General features: G+C 43.3%; 5 protein-coding genes across 6 annotated transcripts; 1 reads left to right on the top strand and 4 right to left on the bottom strand.

The window, feature by feature from the left end:
* Positions 1 to 6: 6 nt before the first annotated feature.
* On the top strand, positions 7 to 11814 carry LOC148063861 (inositol monophosphatase 1-like). 2 transcript variants are annotated; one of them, XR_015713496.1, is made up of 10 exons: positions 7 to 125; positions 1323 to 1395; positions 1459 to 1598; positions 1659 to 1763; positions 2437 to 2482; positions 2542 to 2650; positions 2719 to 2827; positions 3683 to 3834; positions 3904 to 4083; positions 11666 to 11814. XR_015713496.1 is itself a non-coding variant. In XM_087810331.1 (9 exons), the coding sequence occupies exons 2-9, from the start codon at positions 1333 to 1335 to the stop codon at positions 4017 to 4019; spliced, it is 840 nt and encodes a 279-aa protein (XP_087666457.1). In that variant the 5' UTR covers positions 7 to 125; positions 1323 to 1332; the 3' UTR covers positions 4020 to 4087. The 2 variants fall into 2 exon arrangements, 1 of the variants encoding a protein (XP_087666457.1); XM_087810331.1 differs by lacking the exon at positions 11666 to 11814 and having other exon boundaries at positions 3904 to 4087.
* c16h7orf25 (chromosome 16 C7orf25 homolog) lies at positions 4080 to 5757 on the bottom strand. The gene is made up of 2 exons (XM_087810330.1): positions 5613 to 5757; positions 4080 to 5429 (listed from the first exon to the last, which is right to left on the bottom strand). The coding sequence occupies exon 2, from the start codon at positions 5419 to 5421 to the stop codon at positions 4162 to 4164; it is 1260 nt and encodes a 419-aa protein (XP_087666456.1). The 5' UTR covers positions 5422 to 5429; positions 5613 to 5757; the 3' UTR covers positions 4080 to 4161.
* Positions 6854 to 12105, bottom strand: dnajc1 (DnaJ (Hsp40) homolog, subfamily C, member 1). Its single transcript, XM_087810329.1, has 12 exons — positions 11867 to 12105; positions 10368 to 10469; positions 10253 to 10299; positions 10024 to 10189; positions 8850 to 8947; positions 8685 to 8778; positions 8474 to 8555; positions 8039 to 8205; positions 7637 to 7756; positions 7533 to 7581; positions 7116 to 7468; positions 6854 to 7029 (listed from the first exon to the last, which is right to left on the bottom strand). The coding sequence occupies exons 1-12, from the start codon at positions 12014 to 12016 to the stop codon at positions 6946 to 6948; spliced, it is 1512 nt and encodes a 503-aa protein (XP_087666455.1). The 5' UTR covers positions 12017 to 12105; the 3' UTR covers positions 6854 to 6945.
* Positions 12106 to 12208: 103 nt separating this feature from the next.
* On the bottom strand, positions 12209 to 13759 carry mplkip (M-phase specific PLK1 interacting protein). The gene is made up of 2 exons (XM_087810332.1): positions 13446 to 13759; positions 12209 to 12462 (listed from the first exon to the last, which is right to left on the bottom strand). The coding sequence occupies exons 1-2, from the start codon at positions 13686 to 13688 to the stop codon at positions 12322 to 12324; spliced, it is 384 nt and encodes a 127-aa protein (XP_087666458.1). The 5' UTR covers positions 13689 to 13759; the 3' UTR covers positions 12209 to 12321.
* A 5751-nt stretch (positions 13760 to 19510) lies between these two features.
* inhbab (inhibin subunit beta Ab) lies at positions 19511 to 21503 on the bottom strand. The gene is made up of 2 exons (XM_087810646.1): positions 21098 to 21503; positions 19511 to 20370 (listed from the first exon to the last, which is right to left on the bottom strand). The coding sequence occupies exons 1-2, from the start codon at positions 21501 to 21503 to the stop codon at positions 19598 to 19600; spliced, it is 1179 nt and encodes a 392-aa protein (XP_087666772.1). The 3' UTR covers positions 19511 to 19597.
* Positions 21504 to 22258: the final 755 nt, after the last annotated feature.

Raw genomic sequence — 22258 nt, 5'->3', positions numbered from 1 at the left:
GCGGTGGTGACACCTCGCTGTCAAAGCTGAAGAAGAAGCTGAAGCCGGAAGTGTACGGTTCATTTATTTTGGTTTCTGTCCTGGTTTATCGTCCCCAAGATTCGGAACCAGCATAACCGCGACAGGTCAGAACATTCCTTCTTGGAGTCAGAACCACGATACGAACCCTCGTCACGCGGGTGAAAACTAGAACGGAACCAGACCCAGGAGAACTTAACCACTTCCTGCTCCTTAAAGTACCTTTAAGTTAAATGTGTGTTTGAGTATTTTATCAAAAAAGGACTTGACATCACTCTTTATCTGACCCATAAAACCAGTCCAAGTAAATCTCTTGAATTAATAATAAACGTGAAAAACTAATCCTGACTGAACCGCTTACTTTACGTGATGACGTCACACGACGTCGCTCAAAGCCTAGTTCACAATTTTTACTCTTTAATATTGATGAATATTATACATGGTTGTTTTCTTTACACGTATAGTTTTATATTCTGATTCCAATCATTTTTAAATAAAAGTTATAAATTCAACCTTTTTTTTAAACGTAAGAGATCAAACTTGAATTTATATATATATATATTTGTTTAACGTTTTATTCGATTTACAGATTGAAGGAACTCATTTTTGGGATTATTCTTTTTTTTTCTTGTACTATAATACAAGTTTTTCTTTTAACTTGTATTATAGTGGAGCGGATGATTCCCAAGGTCGGCTTGACCTACCTCAGGGGTGTACAGTTACATTTCCTCAGGGGCCACATTAAATACTGTGACTGTTAAACAGGGCTGTCAAGCCAAAAGATGGAAGGGACGAGTAAAACAATTTAATAATGATAGGAAAACTTAAATTCTTAATCTTCAGTATGAATCCAATTGTATATAACTCTATATACTATACCTTTTTTATATGTTAAATTTAAAGGATCTAAAGATAAAAAAAACATTGCATATATATATATATTTATATATATTTACAATTTAAAATAAACCAAATGCAAAAAATCTGGTCTACACAGACTACACATGAGAGCATCTTGTCTTTCTGATTTAACTTCAGACTTGTAGGTAGGTAGGTAGAACTTTATTGATCCCTCAGGAGGTCTCCTTCGGGAAATTGTTTTTTTTCCAAATTATCCACAGCAAATACAGCAATTTTTCATAAAAAATAATCAAAATTAAATAAGAACAAAGTGGAGGTGCAGCGTGGAAAGGTGCTTCTGTGAACTTTTAGATGGACGTTCATGGACGACTGTGAAGCTTGTTAGAGACCGGGAGACCATTTCAGTGTGAAGTGGAAAAAAATGTCATGTTTGTGTTCTGAAGGTCGGCTAAGATGGTGGACGAGGTCCAGGATGTGATGGATCACGCGGTCGCTCTGGCCCGACGGGCGGGTGAAGTAAGTTATGACCGTGTTGTGGGGCCAGGGGGCGCTGGTTAGTCACGCTCTGTCGTCGCTCAGGTGGTGCGTCGTGCAGTGCAGGACGACAGGAAGCAAAGTGTGATGACAAAGAGTTCCACGGTGGACCTGGTGACACAGACGGACCAGAAGGTGGAGCAGATGATCATACAGTCGGTGAAGGAGAAGTTCCCCAAACACAGGTGGGTGTTGAGATCTCACCTCCCTCTCACGGATGCCTGATCAATACTCCCTTCGATTAGAGTGATCGGTGAGGAGTCTGTGGCGGCCGGCGAGTCTTGCGAACTGACCGACGCGCCCACATGGATCGTTGACCCGATCGACGGAACCACCAACTTCGTTCACACGTAAGTCAGAAGGCAGTTCTGGAAGTATTTCAGTGACATTAGAAGTTTTATTGGTTGGATTCAATAATGTTATTTTAAATAATTAATTTGTATAATTGCATTAAATAATTTGCTTATTGAAAGGTTAAATTTCATTTTATTTAATAAAATAATTTGTATATTGAATGGTTAAATTCTTTTTTAATCAAACAATTTAAATTAATGTAATTAAAAAAAATCTAAAATAAATGTTAATGTATTTTTTAATTCAATATAAAAATGTTGCTTTATTAGTGCTTTCAGACAATATCAAAAGATTAGAGCTCGTACTCGAGCTTTGTTATCTTCTGTTAATGTCTTGTGGCGCTATTATATCAACATTTTTATACCGAATTTAAAAATATAACAAATAAAAGAATATTTAATTTAGAAAATGTATTTTTTTTAATTATTGTATTTAGAATATCAAACTCTGTGTTCAAAACAAAACCCATTCATTTTTGAATATATTCAAATACTTTTATTTGATTATTAAAATAAATAAATAAATCACCTTTCAACATATAAATAATTTAATTCGATAATTCAATAAATGATAATATTATACACATTATTTATTTAAAGCAAATTAAATTTACATACAAAAGCATTTAAGTCTTTCAGATCAAACCCACTGTAACAAATGTCTCTTCAGGTTCCCTTTTGTGGCCGTTTCCATCGGGATCACCTTCAACAAGCAGGTCAGCTTCTCCTCTGTGTGACCTTTGACCCCGGGGCGACCTCACGCTGTGCTCTCCAGGTGGAGGTGGGCGTGGTCTACAGCTGTCTGGAGGACCGCATGTACACGGCGCGGCGAGGGAAGGGAGCCTTCTGTGACGGCCGGCCCCTGCAGGTCTCCGACCAGACAGGTCAGATCAATCGATCCTCAGACATCGCTAGACGATCGATCTGATCGATCCCCGTCATTGATCCTCAGACGTACACCAGTCCATGGTCTGCACGGAGTTCGGATCGAACCGGGATCCTGAAGTGGTCGACAAGATTTTCACCAGCTTGAGGAAAATTCTTCTTCTGCCGGTTCACGGGTATGAAAACTCTTCTAGTACGATCAATACTTATAAAGAGACTTCCAATAAAAGTAAAAACTATCATTAAAGGAATCTGATCAAACTGATTAAAAACAGTTTTGTACATATAAAAGAGGGCGAAAATATTTTGGTCCCTTGTTTGATTGAGTTTGACACCCATGACTTAGTTGGTTAAACACGAGTGATTGACAGCTAAGGGGCGGGGCTAAGAAGTGTAAAAGTGGTGATGATAAGCCGAGGTCAAAGTTCACTTTGAGGGTGTGACGGTTGCATCAGATTATTGAGTGGTTGATTTAAACATTTCAAATGTTGGAACTTTTTCCCATTAAAATGTTTTTATTTAAGCATTTAATTTAATTATTTTGAGGTTAACAATTTTAAATATTTTTTATAATAAATGGAGTTCAATAATTTGTATATTAAAAGATGGATTTTTTTTTTTTATAATTTGATTTATAAATGTGATTATTTTTCATTCAATTCTAAAATAACTTGATCTTTCTAACAAATCTGTAGCCTTTTGAATTCAATATAAAAATGTTGGTATAAGATTCCGACAATCAAGTATATATTAGTTATATAAAATAAATATGTATTTTTAATCATATTTATTTTATATTTCACATTAAACTATGTACATATTTATACAAATATTATTATATAAATTATTTGGGAAAAAAATGAATTATTATTAAAATAAAGTCAACCTTTTAATATACAAATAATTGGATTTATTTGATTTAAAAAGTTAAATTGAAAAAAAATTAAAGTTAAAATGTTAATTCAACGTTCAATATTCTGACAGAAGTACTTCCACAAAACTCTTCTCTCAAAGCTACCATCTACCTGCAGAGTTCGTGGCGCCGGCACCGCCGCCATGAACCTGTGTCTCGTGGCGTCCGGTTCCGCCGAGGCGTACTACGAGATCGGGACCCACGTGTGGGACGTGGCGGCCGGTTCGCTCATCGTCTCCGAAGCGGGAGGAGTTCTGATGGATGTGGAGGGTAAGAGATCCAAACTGTGACCCGACCGACCACACCCGACTCACCCTCCGGGGGGTCTCCCCTCCTCAGGTGGTCCAATGGACATGATGTCTCGACGGATTATCGCCGCCAACAACCGAACCATCGCAGGGACGCTGGCGAAGGAGATCCAGTCCTTCAGTCCCACCAGAGACGATGAGGCCTGAAGTCTTCTAACCACGGACCAGTTTTTCAGTAGATGTAGTGTCGAAGTAAACACACAGATATTTGGTGAGTCGTATTTATTGTCATTTGTTAACCATCTCAGGTAGAAAAAAAAAAAAGTGGACTCAGGGGGTCGTGGGGGGGTCATAGGGGTGTCGCCCGCCACTCTTTTCCTTCCGTCAGCGCCCGTGGTTGGTGAATAAAGACGCTGTATCGCACGCCTTGGTTGCCCGCCGCTCTGACGAACCTGCTGTTGGCCGTCATGGTGACGGACTGCAGCGTGTCCCCGGTTCCGAAGATGAGCAGCGATCGCTGGTTGACCTTTGAACTGGGCTGCAGACACAGCGTGCGCTCCGAGGGCTGGTCGTCGACCACCTCCAGGCGCGACAAGAGCCGGGCGGCCCGTTCCTTCTCTTCGGGCCCGCCCAGCGTCTCCAGGATCACCTGGAAGTCGTGGACGGCGGCCCGGCAGGCGTACAGCTCCTTCCCCTGCATGAAGGCGTCCAGGCCCGGCAGCACCGGCTGGCGCCGCTCCTGCGCCGCCTGCTCCGTCAGCACGGGCTCCCGGAAGGAGAAGGCGCAGCGGCCGTGGCTGAGCGACGACACGTACGTGATCAGCGTCGTGATGTCCAGGTTGACCCGGTGACACGCCTCCACCTTGGTCTGGGTCGGGAACGCCAGACTGGCGACCACTTTGCTGCGGTCCACCCGTGTCGTCAACCCGCCCTCCTGGTCTTCGTCGTCGCCGTCGTCGTCGAACCCGTCGTCGCTGTCGGCGTCCTCGTCCGCGTCCTCTCCGGCGCCCGCCGCCTCCTCCTGGACCACGGCGTCCACGGCGACTATGTCACCCCGTACCGACACCCCGATCTCCCGGAGGTGGTCCGCCATCGGGCTGGAGACGCCGTTGTAGAAGGCGAAGACGACGTGCGGGTGAAGGTACTGGAGCGGCTGCTGGCGGCTCGCCTGCAGGAAGTCCTCGGCCTGCCGCACCACGCTCTTGTCGCCGTACTGACCCCGGCCCTGCCAGATGTTGTGCAGCGCCTCCGCCTTCCTCCCCACCGCCTTCACCCACGTGTGGCCCCCGTTGGCCACCACGTCCACCACCAGAGTCTTCTTCTCCCCCGAGGGGTCCTGGTAGGTGAAGACGTGCAGGAGGGCGACCACCTCCTCCAGACTCTCCACCGTCTCCACGATAGCCGTCAGGTGGGTCAGGTTGGTGCTGTGCAGGTGCGACTCCTTCACCTGGACCTCGCCCGCCTCCACCTTCCGCAGGAACCGGAGTTCCGCCCGCAGTTTCCCGCACAGTTTCCCCTTCCCTTCGATCCCGGCGCTCAGGTGCTCGGCGCGCTGGAGCAGCGCCTGCGCGCAGCGGATCCGCTCCTGCAGCGTCGCCTGCAGAGTCATGGACGCGTCTGAGGGAAATACAAACTTATATCAACGTCAAAGTCTCAGGAGTGAGTCCGAGACTCTCTCGAGATCACGCGCAGTCATCGTTGGCCGGAAGCCCCCGCGGTTTAACACTCGTTGACCGGTGACGTGGCGTTTTTAAACGAAGCGTCAAACAAACGGAACGTTTACAAAGATATCAAACTTACTCTCTTGAACTTCAGTCAACGCTGTCAACACCGAAAGCTAACGTTGCTAACTACTGCGTCACTTTCGAAAGACCGGATGAACAAGTCTTTCTAATTTCACAATAAAAGCCAACACGTCCACCTCCTTTTATGATGAATCATTTCCGCACAGGTGGACTTTGTTATTAAGCGCAAATGAAACGTTTAAAGCTCGTTTTTAACGCCACATATCAAGATAATTTGTATATTAAAATATGGAGTTTTTATAATGATTTGATTTATAATATATAGGTGATTATTTTTCATACAATTCTAAAATAACTTGATCTTTCTAACAAATCCGTAGCCTTTTGAATTCAATATAAAAATGTTGGTATAAGATTGACACCAATCAAGTATATTATATAAAAGAATGAATAAAATAAATATTTATTTTTAATCATATTTATTTTATATTTAACATTAAACTATGTAAATATTTATACAAATATTATATAATAAATTATTTAAAAATAAGAAGAATTGTATGATTATTAAAATAAAGTAAATCTTTCAATAAACAAATGGTTATTAAGGGCAAATAAAACACGTTTAAAGCTCGTTTTTAACGCCACATATAAACACTTTAAAGCTGGTCAAGAACTCTTGAGACAAAATAAATAAGATTGAAGAAATTATAAACGGTAAACAATAAACTCTTTTTCTTTTTATTCCATCTAAAGGCATTATTTATATTTTCGCATTAGGTTAGGTAGAACTTTATTGAGGTCTCCGGGAAATTGTTTTTTTTTCCAATTAGATACAGCAATTATTCATAAAAATAAAAATAAGTCATAAGAGTAAGAGTAGAAATAACAAAATTTATTTTTTAGATATCATTTATATTCTTACATGATTTATGATGAGTTTACTTTGAAGAAAATTATTCAACAGTGTTTCTAACATTTATTAGATGGAAAGGGATATTTAAAATCTTATTTTGTTAAGTCTGAATATTTGTAACATACCATAATTATGTCGAGGTGATATTTTTTTCTGTTGACGATTTTGTTGTGAAATGCGCATGATAGAATGAATATCAGTTTAATTTGCCCTTTAAAGTATTTACTTTATCGAATATTTTTGTGACCCTGGTCTGGAAAAGCGCTATATAAATAAAAGTTACATGCTTACTTAATATATATTGTTTGTAAACACAACTGAGTTCATAAACACTCACAAAAATGATAAAAGGGACAAGAGTGTAATGACCAGAATACAGCTCATAATAAATATGTTTATTTGTGGACATATGATTGACAGCAGAGGGATAGGGCTAAGGCACAGTAGAGGTCGCAGGTCAGGTGAGTGAAGGTCAAAGGTCGCTGTGAGGGTGCGGCACCTGTCTCTTCTTCTGCACTAGTTCAGCCAGCAACTTGTAGCGACTCACACAGTCTTCCTGCAACACAAACATCATTCAGTGTGTGGCTGTGTGTGTGTGTGTGTGTGTGTCTGTGTGTGTGTGTTTGTGTGCGTCTCTCTCACTTTACTCTTTCCTGGAACCACTTTGGCGATCCGGTCCCAGCGATCCGCTGTACCCCTGGGAAACTGTTGCAGAGCCATCTCAAGAAGTTTCTGGTGGCTTTGGGTCCAGGCTGTCGGCTCGGCTCTCTGGCTGCCGTTCTGCTCGGCTGCTTCTTCTTCTTCGGTGGCGTTCGGGTCAAAGTCCTGCTGCCGTCGACCTCGGACGCGAGCCTCGGACTCTACCGGCACGACGGAGGACTTCTTGTTTCTCTGTCGCACTGTCGGAACCGCTCCGTCCTGCTGCAGGTCTTGGGACTCCTGCTGAGTCGGCACCGGCGGGGGTGCCGCCTTCAGGTCTGAGAGTTTCACCATACCTGCAGAAGAAGATCTTGAGCATGGAGTGTGGGTTCAGGAGGGGTGTCGGGTGTGGAGTCTCACCTGGAGTCACGGTCACGTTCTCCTTGGCCTGTTTGACTTTGGCGGTCACCTGGAGTATAATAAACATCAGGTCCAGAAGTGTTCGCGGGTCACGCCGTACTCACCTCTGCGACTGTTCGGTTAAGTTCCTGAGCGATCTTGTCCCAGCGACCGGGAGTCCCACCGGGGAATTTGACCATCAACCTGCTGAGGCAGCTCAGCTCTTGCTCGGTCCAACAGGTCGCCTGAGAATAGAGATGATACCGAGTCAATATTCAGCAGCAATTTATCGTCACCATATCTGGTGATGACTGAGGACAAGGGGATACAGTCGACTGTTTTTAAGCTGGTGTTTGGACACAGTTTGGTTTCAAAATTAATTAACTCAGCAACGACTTCTTAAAGAGTCATGTGGTCTGTAAATTCTGCAACACCAGAGTCAAGTACTCGACAATACTACAAATATTTACAATACTTATCGTATTATCAGATTATTGCTAATACAACCCCCTACTGAGTACACATACCTTTTTTTTGGACCTGTGCTCCTGCTGGTCCTGCAGCCACACGTCCACCTCATCCTCCAGGTCCTCGATGGACTTGGTCTCTCCGAAGTTCTGGTTCTGGGAGGACGGCTCAGCCTCATAGACCGGAAACTCCACTTTGGGTTTCTTTATTTTCGGCCTCTTCTCTCCTGAGAACGGAAAAATGACGTCGAGGTCAGCATTTTCTGAAGGCCACAAGATGGCGCTGTCTGCTCTATAAACTTCAACCAACCACTTCAATATGTAAGCCAAGAGCGCCCCCTGCTGAGCTTTGAACATGATGCGTCATTATCACTTGCGAACAGTTAAGACAAAGAATATATATATATATATATATATATATATATATTTTTAAACTTCTTGCTACACTAACGTTAAGTGACGTTTTATCTTGTGATCATTGGTGTGAACACTTACTGGCCGGACACGGTTCAGCTTCAGCTTCTTCTCTCTGCTGCTGTTTCATGAGCTGGTACTCCTGGTAGTACTGCTGCATCTCCTGAAACACACAACGGAGCCGTCACACATCGAAACATGAAAGTCCAAAACTATCAACTGTGACCAAAAGAGTTGATGCCAGACACGTCGGCTCGCCCGTGAACCACACTCAGGAAAGAGAAGGTCTCACCTGGACGGTCTCGGGAAGGTTTCTGATGGAGTGGTAGATCCACATGGTGACCTTCAGAGGGAGGAGGTCGTGCCAGTGCGGTCGCTCGTCGATCCTGCGACAGACACGTCGTCACAACCAGTGCCAAAAAACAAATGGGGGGAGAAAAAAAATTGCAGGATTTACCCGTCGACCCGATCGGATCCATCAGACTTGGACTCGTCTGGAGGTTTGGATGTCAGCTTCTTCCTCCGCTCCTTCTTCTTCTTGCTCAGCAGCTGGTCCTTCAAACGACACAGAGGATTTAGTTCTTGTGGTCAAACTGGGTCCAGGTCTGAAGCTTCTATGCTCATTTCAAAGGCTTTAAACGTGACTCTCTGAGGAGTAGAATTCTCCTCCAGAGCCTCTGTGGTGCTGATGCACACAAAAAACACACACATGTAAACACACAAAACAATTAAAACAAAAAACAGACTCAAATAAAAAAAGCACACGAGTAAACACACAAATTGACTCACATAATACATGTAAACAGACAAGCAAACTCAAACAAAACACACACACATAAACACACAAACTGACTCACACACAAAAACAATCTTACACACACAAAAACATGTGTAAACACGCAAACTGACTCAGAAAAAAACAAATAAACTCGAAGACTAGAAAAACACATACAAAAGACACACACATTTAAATACCAAACTGACTCACACAAAAAACTAACTCAAACAAAAACTACAAGACAATGTACAAGACAAACACAATAGACACACAAACTGGTTAAAAAAACTACACCACTTGCATACAAAAAAACGCGTTAAAACACAATAACTGACTCACATAAAACACATACATAAAAGACACAAACTGACTTACACAAAAAAACATTAATATAAAAGACACACATTTAAGGCCAAAAAACATCACACGAACCGATTTACACAAAAAACATACACACAGGACAATCACATGCAAACACACAAACTGACTCGCACAAAAGAAACACACTTACGCACAAACCCAAAAAGAAATGAAATACACACACATAACACAGACCCACTCAGAAATCCACAAAGAAGCACACACAAAAACACACTCAAGTGCACACACACAATTAGACATATACACACAGACCCATTTGGACTCACAAACATACTCAGCACACAGAATTAGACTAACACACACTTAGGTGCACTTACACGCACACACACAGCAAAAGAAACGCACATAAACTTGCAAACGAAGGCCATAAAGTCAGTTGTACACAACTTCTTCGCTGGTCTAGGTCTTCAGTATTTAAGTGCAGATCCAGCCTCTGAACACTAGAGGTCAGTCATGATCACAGTGGTCGTACCAGCTGCTTCTCCAGGTAGATGGACCAGATCACCGCGTAGTGTCCGACGGTGAGGATGAGGAAGAGGAGGAAGGCCAGCTCAGCGTTGCTCATCCGCCGGACTCTTCGGTAGTAGAAGACCGGTTGTCTCCAGTCGGGAAGTCCGTTGACCAGGATGTCGTCATACCTTTAAAGAACACGGATTGTAATACTTTCGCGGTTTGACCTCCGGTCGACGCTTTCAACTCACTTGGCTCGTCGCTCCTCGTCCTTCAGGACCTCGTAGATGGCGACCAGCTGACGGAGAGACATGGAGAGAGTGAGACACGGGACCGAACCAGAGTTTCACTCAAGACTAGTCATACCTGTCGGAACTGAGTCTCGGCGTCTTCGTGCCGGTTCTTGTCGGGATGGAGGACGAGCGACAGGCGCCGGTACGACTTCTTGACCTCCGTTGACGACGCGTCCTGCAAAGTTCAACACACCTTCATCAGCCTCACCCACGGGGAGTCAGACGCTACGATACGTATCGCGATACAGGGGCTACGATACGATATTGTGTTACTGTAGGAACAAGGGTATATTTGTAGTATTGTCGAGTACTTGACTCTGGTTGTTTCAATTATTTAATATGTTCAAAAATGAGCTTTAAAAGCTTCTGGAGTCTACTGTATCCTCTCGTCCCCAGTCACTATATGTGATTTGCAGGAATTCATTGTTCCTTTAGCTTAATTGTTATATATATATATATATATACACACTAAATACTGAAGAACTAGACCTGCTCACAGAAGTTGTGTACAACTGACTTTATGGCTTTTGTATGTATGTGTGTTTCTTTTTGCTATCTGCGAGTTTACGTGTGTTTATTGCACTTTATATACACTATTTTTTTAATTTAAAAACGATACAGTGCTGCTGTATATCAACATTGTATTGTGAAAACATTTCCAGAATTTTAAACGCAACACAAACACCGTGAATATGTTAATTGTCTTCTTTTTTTTTTTAAATCGAATCCTTGTATTTTGTACACACTTAACATAAAAATTAAATGTGTTTTGAAAGCCAAAACTGAACAATACAGTACTGAATATCAATACAGGATCGGGAAAAAAAATGTTTGCGATAAAACAGTGAACCCCTTTTTGCTGCTTGTATTAATTGTGTTTAGATGGAGTTTTCTTGAGGTGTACCTCAAGGCTCAGTCCTAGGACCCTTTTATTGGTTTACAATCCAGCGCAAACACATCTAATTCCTCACATCGTTTCTATGCTAACAACACCGTCATTTATGGTTCTTCACTTTCACCCGAAAAACGATTTACATGTTTGGAATCCGCCTTTCATTGACTGACCTAGAAACATTTAAACTGGTTTAAACGCCGACAGACAAACAATGGATAATTGAACTGAACAGTGTTATTACTTTTTTTTTTTTTTACTGTGACCACAATTCCTGCACCGTGTTCGTCTAGTCCTCTTGTGTTTTAGTGTTTGTTTCCTTTGGATGTGGCACGTGTGGACGAGATCTTGATCTCCATGGATCGATACCGAGATGTTCGGGCAGCAGGAGAGACGTTTGTGCGCCTCGAACACAAATCACAGCGACATCACGTGTCACGCGTGGGTAACATTGAGTTTTGATACTTCTGGGTTTACAGACTCCAGTAGAACCACCATATGGCTGGACGGACCGGCGGCGTGACGTGGCCTTCCTGGACCCCCCCCAACCCCTCCGATGGTTCCGAGGATGTTAGAGATGTTAGCCCACCCGACTTTAACTAGCATTAGCACGGTTTTAGCTCTGCAGTGATTGCGTGGCACGGTGTTACCATGGAGACAGTAATGGGTCAGCAACGAACCGGGTCAAGCGACATGAACTGGTAGAAGGTCTGCGGGATCTCCTCCACCAGGTCCAGCAGCTCCAGGTCCGCGTCCCAGGCACCGGAGAGAGAGATCAGGGCCACCAAGAAGACCAGCGCGGATCCAGCAGGACCAGTTCGGATCCCCATGACTGCAGCATCAAAAAGACCGAGTCGATAACTTCCGATCCTCACCCGCACTCGTCTTCTTCGGTGGCATAATTAAAAGCGCGCTACGAACTACTGCCCCCTGTAGGAGGGGCGTTGATTAAAAACAACCTCATATTTTGATTCAGTTGAAAAATAAACTTTCTTTTAAAAAAGGGCAGAGACACGTTTTTAAGAAAGTATACCATTTATACACAGAATATAAAAACTTTTTTTTTTTTTTTTACAAGTGGAGCAGAGAAACTAGTTGTATAGACTTTATTAATCCCTCTGGAGATCTCGTTCCACTAGGATGTTGCTGTGACGTCTGTGGTCTGGTCCACACTGTGGTCAGTCTGTGATGGTCGTCTGGAGGACTCCAGCGCCTCCCAGGGGTCCTGCAGCATCGATGGACTGAAGTACTTCTCTACAGAATCGTTCTGGTGACTCTGATAAAAATGAAACAAAAAAAAAAGTTACACAACTGAAGACATAAAAGACTAGCACAAAAGTTATTGTGGCTGTGCATCACTGTAAAAAAAAAAAGCCACGACAGCTATGATATATTTGTATGCGTGTATTTTGTGTTGAGTTGGTGAAGTTTGTTTTTGTATGATTCAGTTTGTGTGTTTACATGTGCATAGTTGTATGTGGGCAGTTTCCAGCTCCACAAAATTTATTAATGATAGTACAAGACAATTTGATTTTTTTTAGAGCAGAGGTGGGCAATTATGATTTTTCAAGGGCCACATTAAATTCTGTGAATGTTGTTAGGGGCCGTCAGGCAAAAAGAAAGACGGGAATATCCCTAAAAAAAACAAAACATTTCATTAGGCCGTGACATTTATTAAGCTAAATAAACTGCAATTTTATTTTTGTATACGAATTTTGTTTCAAAAGATTTCTTCAACTAACTTTTAAAAATATTTTGAGGGATTAATATATACACACAAAAAGGAGGGAAAAAGTAAATAAGTGTTATGTGAAAATGTAATACAAAATACAATTTTTAATGCATTAGAACCATTTATACATGATCAAACGTTGACATTACGAGCATGTGGCTGTTTTAGAGGTTATGCTCCATTTGTCAGAACCATTATATACACATTAAACACCGTTTAAATAAAATATCGATTTTGGGGCATTATTGTGTCAAGCATGAAACCGAGGGAGACAAACAACAATAAACGTTTTAAAATAAAGGCATTTATAAACGTTCCCATCCTCGAACATCCTGTGTACTTTTGTCAACAGCTGGTGATGTTGTTTCATAAAAAAACGGATAGAAATCATTCACACTTTCACTTGAATATCATTCATATCTAATGTTTACATGTGTATAAACATATATTGTGTTCCTGCAATAACGTTAGCGGTCCACTAGGTGTCGATATTTAGAAAGAGTAATAAACATGTTAAGAAAACCCACCTGGACAAAGTGAGGCCTCCGGAAAGAGTCTCCACTGCGACGCCTGTTCCCTCCGTAGTCCCAGGGCCGGTCGTTGTAGCCTCCCGGGGATCGGTGCTGATATCCGGGAGCACCGGGGGAGAAGTACGGGGAGCCTCGGGGTGACTGTCCGTACGGAGAGCGAGGCCAGCCCGGGGAGGAGAAGCCGCCGGGTGGGCGAGGAGGTCCTGGGCTGCGCAGTCCTCGTCCTGGAGTTCGATACATTTGGAGATTAAAGGTTCGACAACTGCAGCTACGATCGCACACAAATCTAAATACACACCGCGCGGAAGTAGTTTCGGTTTAACCGGAAGTGGTTATATCAGACCGAGAGGGCTACAGCGCAGACAAGCGGTCACTGATGGAATTACACCCAGACCGAGACATTCTCTGTAGAAACTTTAACTTTGCTTTTAAATACATGTCTTAATGATTTCTTTACGTTGTTTGCTCATCCTTTTCCTGTTTATAATCCATTTATCATCATGTCAGAAAGTATAGTGAAAATTAATCTTCAAAATATCTGATATCTTATTTATTTTAAATGCGATAGTTAGGCTAGTCAGATGATTTTTTTTTTTAAATAATACATTTAATGATCAATCTCTATCACTGTTTATTTTTATATGCTGCCTTTTTCTAAAAGCTTTATTTATTTATTTTAACAGTGACTCTCTTAAATTGACATTTATTTTGTCTTTTGAATCGTAATAACTTGTTTTTAGCACATATATATATAGAGCAAAGTTTAGTTTTATTTTCTAATATATTTTATTCGTACAGGCTTTTCCTTGATTCTCTGAGACTCCTATGTTTGTCTTGGTGGTGTCTTGACAATTTAAGCATATATTTTATTGGGTGTTGTTTTGATTGTTTAAGCGCTTTGTGACCTAGAAAATATAACTTACTTACCAAAACATCTCTTACAAGTCTCTTAGTTTAATTTTTTGTAATTAATTATATCATTTTATTCTGTAATGCCACCACAAAATCCCTGTGTTGTGTTTACAACGCTGGCAAATTCTAAAAATTGACTCTGAGACATCACAAGGGATACCACAAACAAGTTCGTTTTGGTGACCTCAGGTCACCTTGACCCTGAAATAAAACAAGGGTTAAGTTAACATTTATTTGGTCTATTGAATCGTATAATACTTGTTTTTTGATGTGTTAACTTACAGCACATTATAAAGACCTCATTATATTTGTATTTTCTTATTACTATTACGAAAGAATAGTTATTGCTACTAGTTGAAGTATTTTAAAACAATGAATGAAGCCATTCTTTCCTTATTTTCATGCATGTTTTACCCTTTTATTTTACATGTTACCTTTTATCAATCCTTGTTTTGAACGACCTCGCGGGCTTCCATTGATACATATGCAGAGACAACACAGGGGATACCACAAACACATTAGTTTACGTGCCTTTGGGTCACCCTGACCCGGAGATAACGCGAGGCTTAAGTTTATTTTTCTGTTTTTAGTCACATCTCCCATCTGCTGGTCGTTTGTAGCCGAAAGCACCGACGAGCTGGAGGATGTTTAGATCCTGAGTAAAGGTGTCGAGAGGTCATTCCTGAAAGTGTGTTTGTATGTAAATGAGCGAGCGAGGCCCAGTTTCAATGACCGTCAGACGAAATCACTATTGTTAGTAAATGAGATGAAAACTGAAGTGATGCATTAACAGGAATGTTTGACTGACTTCTAAAAACGTTTTGTTTTGTTTTGTCTCAGTTTGTTTTGTTCAAATATAAATATAAAAAAAAGAAGATTAAGAGAAGATGAATATTAGCCGTGAGCCAGATGAACATTGTTGATGTGGACTCTTAACACGAACATGCATCACTTCCTGTGACGGTCTGGTCCCGGTCCAGGCTTGTGCGGGCGGAACTCTCGGAATAGAAGCCGTGAGTGAGTAGCAGTTTGTGGCGGGGGAGGTGAGAGCTTCTCAGGCTTTCCCTTCGCTCACAGCAATGACGTGTCCCGTCCACACACAACGACTTGGTCCAGTTTGACTCAGTATGGACGCCCCTGCGGCCCACATCGTGTGACCCAGACCTCCTGGGAGTGGAGGAACACGTGTTTGTCAAAGAGTTCCCCCACAGACTAAAGTTTGTATCGTACAAGTGCAGGAAAAAAACTGTCCCTACATCCACATACCTGGACTGCAAAGAAACAAACTTCCACAAACACAAGTTGTCTTCGCTGAAGGTTCAACAGGTGTCTGTTAACACCTGAAGCGATAGCGCCCCCTGTTGGTCGTGAGCAGGAAAAGAGGCTTCATAAATCTGGATCATTTTATCCTCCGAATGTGGGAATGTGCTCGACCCACTGTTGTTGTCTCGCAGAGATCAAAGGACTTTTAATTGGAGTGTTGGGTTTACAAAATATTCACAAAAACACGTCAGTTTTCTGCATGAATGCGTATCAGATGTGTCTTCCCTCATCACTGCTCTCTGTCTTTCCTCATAAAAGCTACGAGATGTCCAGAGGTCTGCCTTCTTTCTGTGGTTGTTTACACATCATTTCAAGGATTTCTTATTATTATCACTGATTAGGAATGTATGTAAGTATATCAGTGACATCAGAATATTGAATTGAACATTTTAAAAATGTTGAAATGTGAATTATTTCTTATTGAAATGTTGTTTCTGTAATTCAATGATTTCTATATTGAAGTTTTGAGTTTGTTTTTATCAGATAATGTAATTAAATCATTTATTTATTGAAATATTCTATTTGTAATCATTCAAAATCATCTAAATCCAATATATTAAACCGAACATAAAATACTCATATTATAGTACCACCAGACCATAGCAATAGAGCACAGAGCTACTTGGTTGAACTTTCAGCCAATCACTGACTCCCAATTTATTTAGTAAATAAATTAAGATTCCAGCTATTTGCAGCTACTGTAATAGCATTTCTAAAGCTTTTTGTTTTTTAAAGAGTGGCTCAGCGCTCAATTGAATAAGTGGTAAAATGCCACTATTTTTCCAACATTTTTATATTGAATTTATAAGGCTACACATTTAGAAATATTCTATTTAGAAACTGTACTTTTGAATGATTGAAATTAGCATATCAAACTGTATGTGTAAAAAAAACAATAATATAAATTAATATAGAAAATATTCGATTTTTTAAATTCATTTAATTTTTTAGAAAAGCACAAAAAAACAAACAAGTGTTCAATATACTGTAAAACTGATTTTATTTAATTATTGAATGAAAACTTTCAACGTTTCGAAGTACTATTTTGCTGTAATATTATTGGATTTACCTATAAAAACACATCCATTCAATACAAACAATTTCCCGAAGGAGACCTCCTGAGGGATCAATAAAGTTTTACCTTACCTTACCTTACCTTACCTTACATTTCCCCATTCAATATTAATGATGGCACTGATTTACCTCCATAGGAATGTAGCAAATGGGTTTGGAGACTTTGATGTCCAATAATAATAACAAGAACAATAATAGCTTCATTTACAATTTGGTCGCCGTGTCATGTGTGACAGACCATCACGTCTGAGTCATGGTTTGGCCCTCGGAGGCACAAATTCCCTTTTTTTCTTTGTCCCAGACCAGCCTTGGCTGAACCCGGATTGCGGCTGATAATTTTCGAATAAAGCCTAAAAGCCCTTGATTGGTCATGGTCCACGCAACCCGATACATCCTTGTTAGTGTTCTATAGGCTAACTTGACTGATCGTGACCGTCCTCACGGAAGGACCAGCACAGGTTCTCTCTCGATGCTGGTCATACCATCAGAGACTCCCACAGATGAAAGAACTCCTGAGCTGAGATGTGACAATTGACTCAGAACCAGCTTTCCCACACAGAACCCTCTCAGAACCATGTCCACAGTCTTATGTTAGTGACAAACTTCTGAATGATTCTGTTGTCAGGTATGCAGTGATGCAGAGGAGTCACCGTGGTCCCTTCAGTTGGCCTTCATACGAAGATTCTTCGATCCGTCCTGGACTTGTCTCAAAACATCAACATCTCTGAGTGTGTCAACAGCATTCGTTTCTCAAATAACCGAATCACAAGGTCATTCCTGAAATTTCGCTTTGACCCAAAAGTCTTCTGAAGCGCATCAGAGATTCCAGAGCGATGTGCTCCCATACCAAGAATGCATTGTGCGTGTTGTCTTTGTGCTTCTTAAAAAAAAAAAACGAGTCGAGTCAGCGATGAGTTTGTAGGTCAATGAACAAACAGGCCGTTACCTTGCCAACCGGTGCTGGCTGCCCTGGATCTCCATTGCAGGGATTGAACTTTTGCTCAACAGGGAAAAAGAAATGTCTGCAATGACTGGTCCATGTCAGAATAAAATCTCGAGACACTTGAACCTTTGACCCACATTATACTGGTGGTCCGGTCGAGTGGGAGCCAGCACTGTGCAAAATACTGACCACGGGACCCCATGATGTAGTTCAAGGGAGTTGTACCTGTTGAATAGACCAATGCCTGAGTCTTGTTTACATATGGCTTGGCCCAGTGGCCCAGTGGACCTTTCTGGCTCAATGAACACCAGGTTTAAAAGTATTGTCGTTAGAAATTGTACATTGTGTTCCCAGAGTTCAGCTAATATCCAATTTTCTTTGAGACCCTGGTCTAGAAAGACGCTTTACAAATAACACTTACCTACTCACTCGTAGTGGAGAAGACTTATAAAAGACCAGGGCTGTGTCCCAAATCGGAACATCTCTACTTATACTTTATTTTTTGAGTGCACAAGTGCATCCCAATCAGTAGTGTGCCAAACTGTAGTGCACAATGAGCACTCAATTGGAGCACTCAAAACAGCCAGAAAATTGAGTGTGGATCGAGGGACACTTTCCACCCTCAACGGTTGTAGATGACGCTAAACGGAAGCTACGTCACTGACCATGCGTCTTCGGAGCAGATACCGGCGTAAATGTCTTGAGAAAACACTTATTTTACCTCAAAAACAACACAACAACAATTATGACGAAATGAACTCGCTCCGATTGGCGAAAAGTGTCGACGACAGGGTTTCAACGACTGGTTGCAATCAGCTTTAAAAATCTAGTAGAAGAAGAAATAGTTTAGTCATTTCCGGTAAGTGTGTAGCGGCAGTGTTCGATTTGAGACGGTACTACCCTGTCGAAATTTGTGCACTGGAAAAGTAAGTAAACTAATGTCTTAACGTGTAGTCGGAGAAGTGCGCTGTTAGATTAAAAATTATTATCCCCACCCGAGAACATTTAAATCTTAGACTGCAAGAGGGAAGTTAGCTCTGCGGGTGATCGAGAAACAGGCAACTTGAAAGAGCCATTTTCCGGAAAGAGACGACCCTCTGGCCGGGTTAATTTTCCTTAAATATCGCGATGTTTCTACAGCTCAAGACCGTTTCTCCCGGGGCTATTGAACTTTAAAGTCGCTGGCAGAAAGTGCTTCCGATCGATCGTAAAGCTTGTATTTTGTTTGACTTGAAGCGGCGATTAAACGACCCGTGACACTCTGCATTGACCATCTCTCTCCACAAAGCGAAGAATTAAGACCCGGTGACAGGAAGTGACGGCGTGTTGGAGCGACCTGAACGGACTCCAGTTTTGACCGTTTTAGCGCGATTTAGGACACCTTTACCTTTAGGCCCAAAAATGGGGAATGGAAAGGAATGACAGTTGAAAACGAAGTGTATTGCTATCCATGGGTGGATCTACCGGAGTGGCATAGGGAGGCAAAAACCACCCTAAAAGAAAGTCTTTCTACATCTGCTGACACCCAAAACATCCTCATACATCACCCTTAAAAAGCCTCCTTTTGCCACCCCGTGAATATTTTTCTAGAAACCCTCCTGCCACCAGTCGAACTTTGACACCTGCCTTTGAGGTTTAGACATTTATCATCAAAGTGTTCAAACTCTTGTTGGTCACAAATTACTCATCAAAGTTATGAAGCAGAACGATTTATTTCAAAAGATCAAAATAGGTCTCATCAGTTCAATAATTTATAGTCTGCGTAATGCCACGAGAGTCGCTGTCTTTGGCTTTCTGTCGATTTGTTCATCTTCGCGTCCGTCTGTTCTTTCTACAAACGTGTTCAGCTGTAGAGTTTGTTCAGTCTCGGAAAATGAGTGGAACTCATGGAAGGTGTTCAAGAGCAACCGCACTCATCCACAATCATGTTCTGGATGTCCTTCTTGATGATCTTCTGCTCCTCGTTGTAGTAGAGCATGGACATTGCACGCAACCTTGTTGGCACACAGCAGGAGCGCAGGTTCTGGAAAGGTCCAAATCCCCTCATGCGATAGTGATTGATGACCGTTGAATGGAAGGAGAGCGAAGAGCTGCCGATGCTCGCCATGTGGGTTGGACACTCGCCCTCACAGTAGTTGGCGTGGTAGCCAGCCGGAGCGATAATCCAGTCGTTCCAACCGATGTCCCGAAAGTTCACGTAAAACTGTCGTTTACAGCAGAGGTTGCTCTTGCCGTCGCATTCCAGGCCTCGCTTCGCCCGCCTCTGCGCTCCGGCGTCGCCCGTCTGGAGCACCACCACCAGGAACGGCCGGTGAGATTCCTCTTTGGTTCGTTTGCCGTCGGCGGACAGCAGCACGGGCGTGGCCCCTGCCTCTGAGCACAGCGGGCACGAGACCCTCACGCCGAGGGACTTGCCTCCGTTGTCCAGCAGGGTTTGGACGCTGTGGGAAATGGCCAAGGTGTGCCACCCACTACGCCGGGTGTCGACCAGCTTCTCGGACACTCGCTCCTCCTCGGCGCCGCGACGCTGCAGCAACTGTATCTTCACTTTCCCCTTGGCCCGGTTCCCTTTGGCCAACCTCAGGAAGATCCAGACGTTGGCCTGCTCCACTACCGGTGGGCCGCCGCCATCCATGGCGATGTCGAAAGTCAGCTGGTTGGCCGAGTCACCTGGAAGACACGGGAATGGATTGTGAGAGACCCTTAAACACCGGTGTCACCGTGATGCGTAAACACAACCCACCACCGGTTACCTTTTGTTTTCTCACAACAAACGGTCCTCTAAATATACTCGGCAGCAATGCAAGCGGCAATACTAAAAAAAGATGAGGCCTGATTTCAGGGAGGTCGGTAACAAGGCCTCTAGTATCCCCTCGCCCCCCTCCATTTTGTCCCCCCCGCTGAATAATTACTGGGGCCCAAATTTGTCTGAATAAAGTGATTATTCACGGCCTGAGACTGCTCGGTATGTCCTCTCCATCATTACTGCCTCTCTAATTTCGGTGAGTCTTTGAGGGCCCTTTTAATTAGAGCTTCCACTCAAAGGGATTCTATTTATAGCACGCGGCCATTATAAACGTTTATGTAAGCAAACATGTCCTGGCACAGTTTGTTTGTCACGAGTTGATTCACGTTTACCAGAATCTCTTTTAACTCTTCGGACCGACGTCCCAATCAGACATGACAGATACGACGACATCGGCTGCGACTCTGGGGTCGCACTTTTTTTTTTGTGTGTCTCTTATGAACGCCGATCCGCACCCGTTCAGAGGAGACGGCACATGGACATGTTGACATACACCTTACAACGCCTTCACGTACACAAGCGGGTCAAGTCCGCTGAAGGTCGCACAATGACTTCTTTTTTTTTGCCCTCCGACCCCCACTGGCATCGTACCTGCTTCTGCAAAGGTGATGATTTCTGACGGCGGCTCCGGAGGGTTCAGGGCGTCCGAGTCCGCCTCCTTGTCTTGGATTTCGACGCTGCCGTCGTCGGCCACGCGGCCCACGTGCAGCTTCTTGATGGCGTTGAGCAGCGCCGCGCGAGGGACCGGCTGGGTCAGGTTGGGTCGGGCGTTCAGGTGCAGCATGTTGAGAATGTGCTGCTTCACCGCCTCGACCATGTCGCTCTGGCCGTTGCCATAGGAAGAGTTCTTCCGCACCTGTGCCAGCGAGCACGACGGGCAGTCCGACTCCGGCGTCGGCGCCGGGTCCGCCCCGGGAACCAGAGGTGTTGGAGTCGTGTGCACGAGAAGCCCAAGCAGCAGGATGAAGACAATAGCAGGAACTGAGTCAGCAGACATGGTTTTGTCTGTGACGGTACTCACAAGGGTCTGGAGCTCTTGACAAAGACTCTGGTCCACTTCTCAGCCACTTTCCTCAACTCGGGCACATGTTCCCGCCACAGGTGTGTAGTCTACCGTCCTGCTCGGTTGTGGTGTCCGGCTGCTCGCTAAGGTCAGAAGTCCACGTGCTCATTCAGGCTCTGTGGCGCTGTCAGGTCTGGTCTCGGCTGTACGTGGCACTAAAAAGTCTGTCCTCAGTGTGGTGGTCCTGTATCATGTCCGGTCTGGGTCGTGTGCTGGTCCCCGTATCAGGTCCGATCTCAGTTTTTCTGCTTTTGTTTGCGGGTGACTCTGAGTCCACCTCTCGGCGCTGTGGATCTGTATCAGGGTCACTCCACTTGCCGCTTCGCTTTGGCCCCATAAATATACCTCAGTGGACGTTTAATCCCTCCTCCATCCAAAGAGGTCCCTCTCTGTGTCTCTCTCTCTTTCTAGCGCACACACACACACACACACACACACACACACACTCACACTCGTTCACACAAGTGTGTAAACTTAGAATATCTCGGGACTGTTTGTGGTGTTTCCTCTTGAATCGTCACGACAGAAGAACAAGAGTGTGAGTCCCTGATTCATTCACCCCCCCCTCGTCCAAACACACACACACACACACACACACTTGTGACTCAGTGTCATCATGATCTCACGTGGAGGAGAGACTCCGTCGGTGTGAGATAACATTTTACATTTTAAAGTAGTTTTTTTTACAA

Source organism: Callionymus lyra, chromosome 16 (genome assembly GCF_982586985.1).
Source record: "Callionymus lyra chromosome 16, fCalLyr1.hap1.1, whole genome shotgun sequence".
NCBI lineage: Eukaryota > Metazoa > Chordata > Actinopteri > Syngnathiformes > Callionymidae > Callionymus > Callionymus lyra.
The sequence above is the reverse complement of the archived record's forward strand: the minus strand, read 5'-3'. Positions and strand labels throughout refer to the sequence as shown.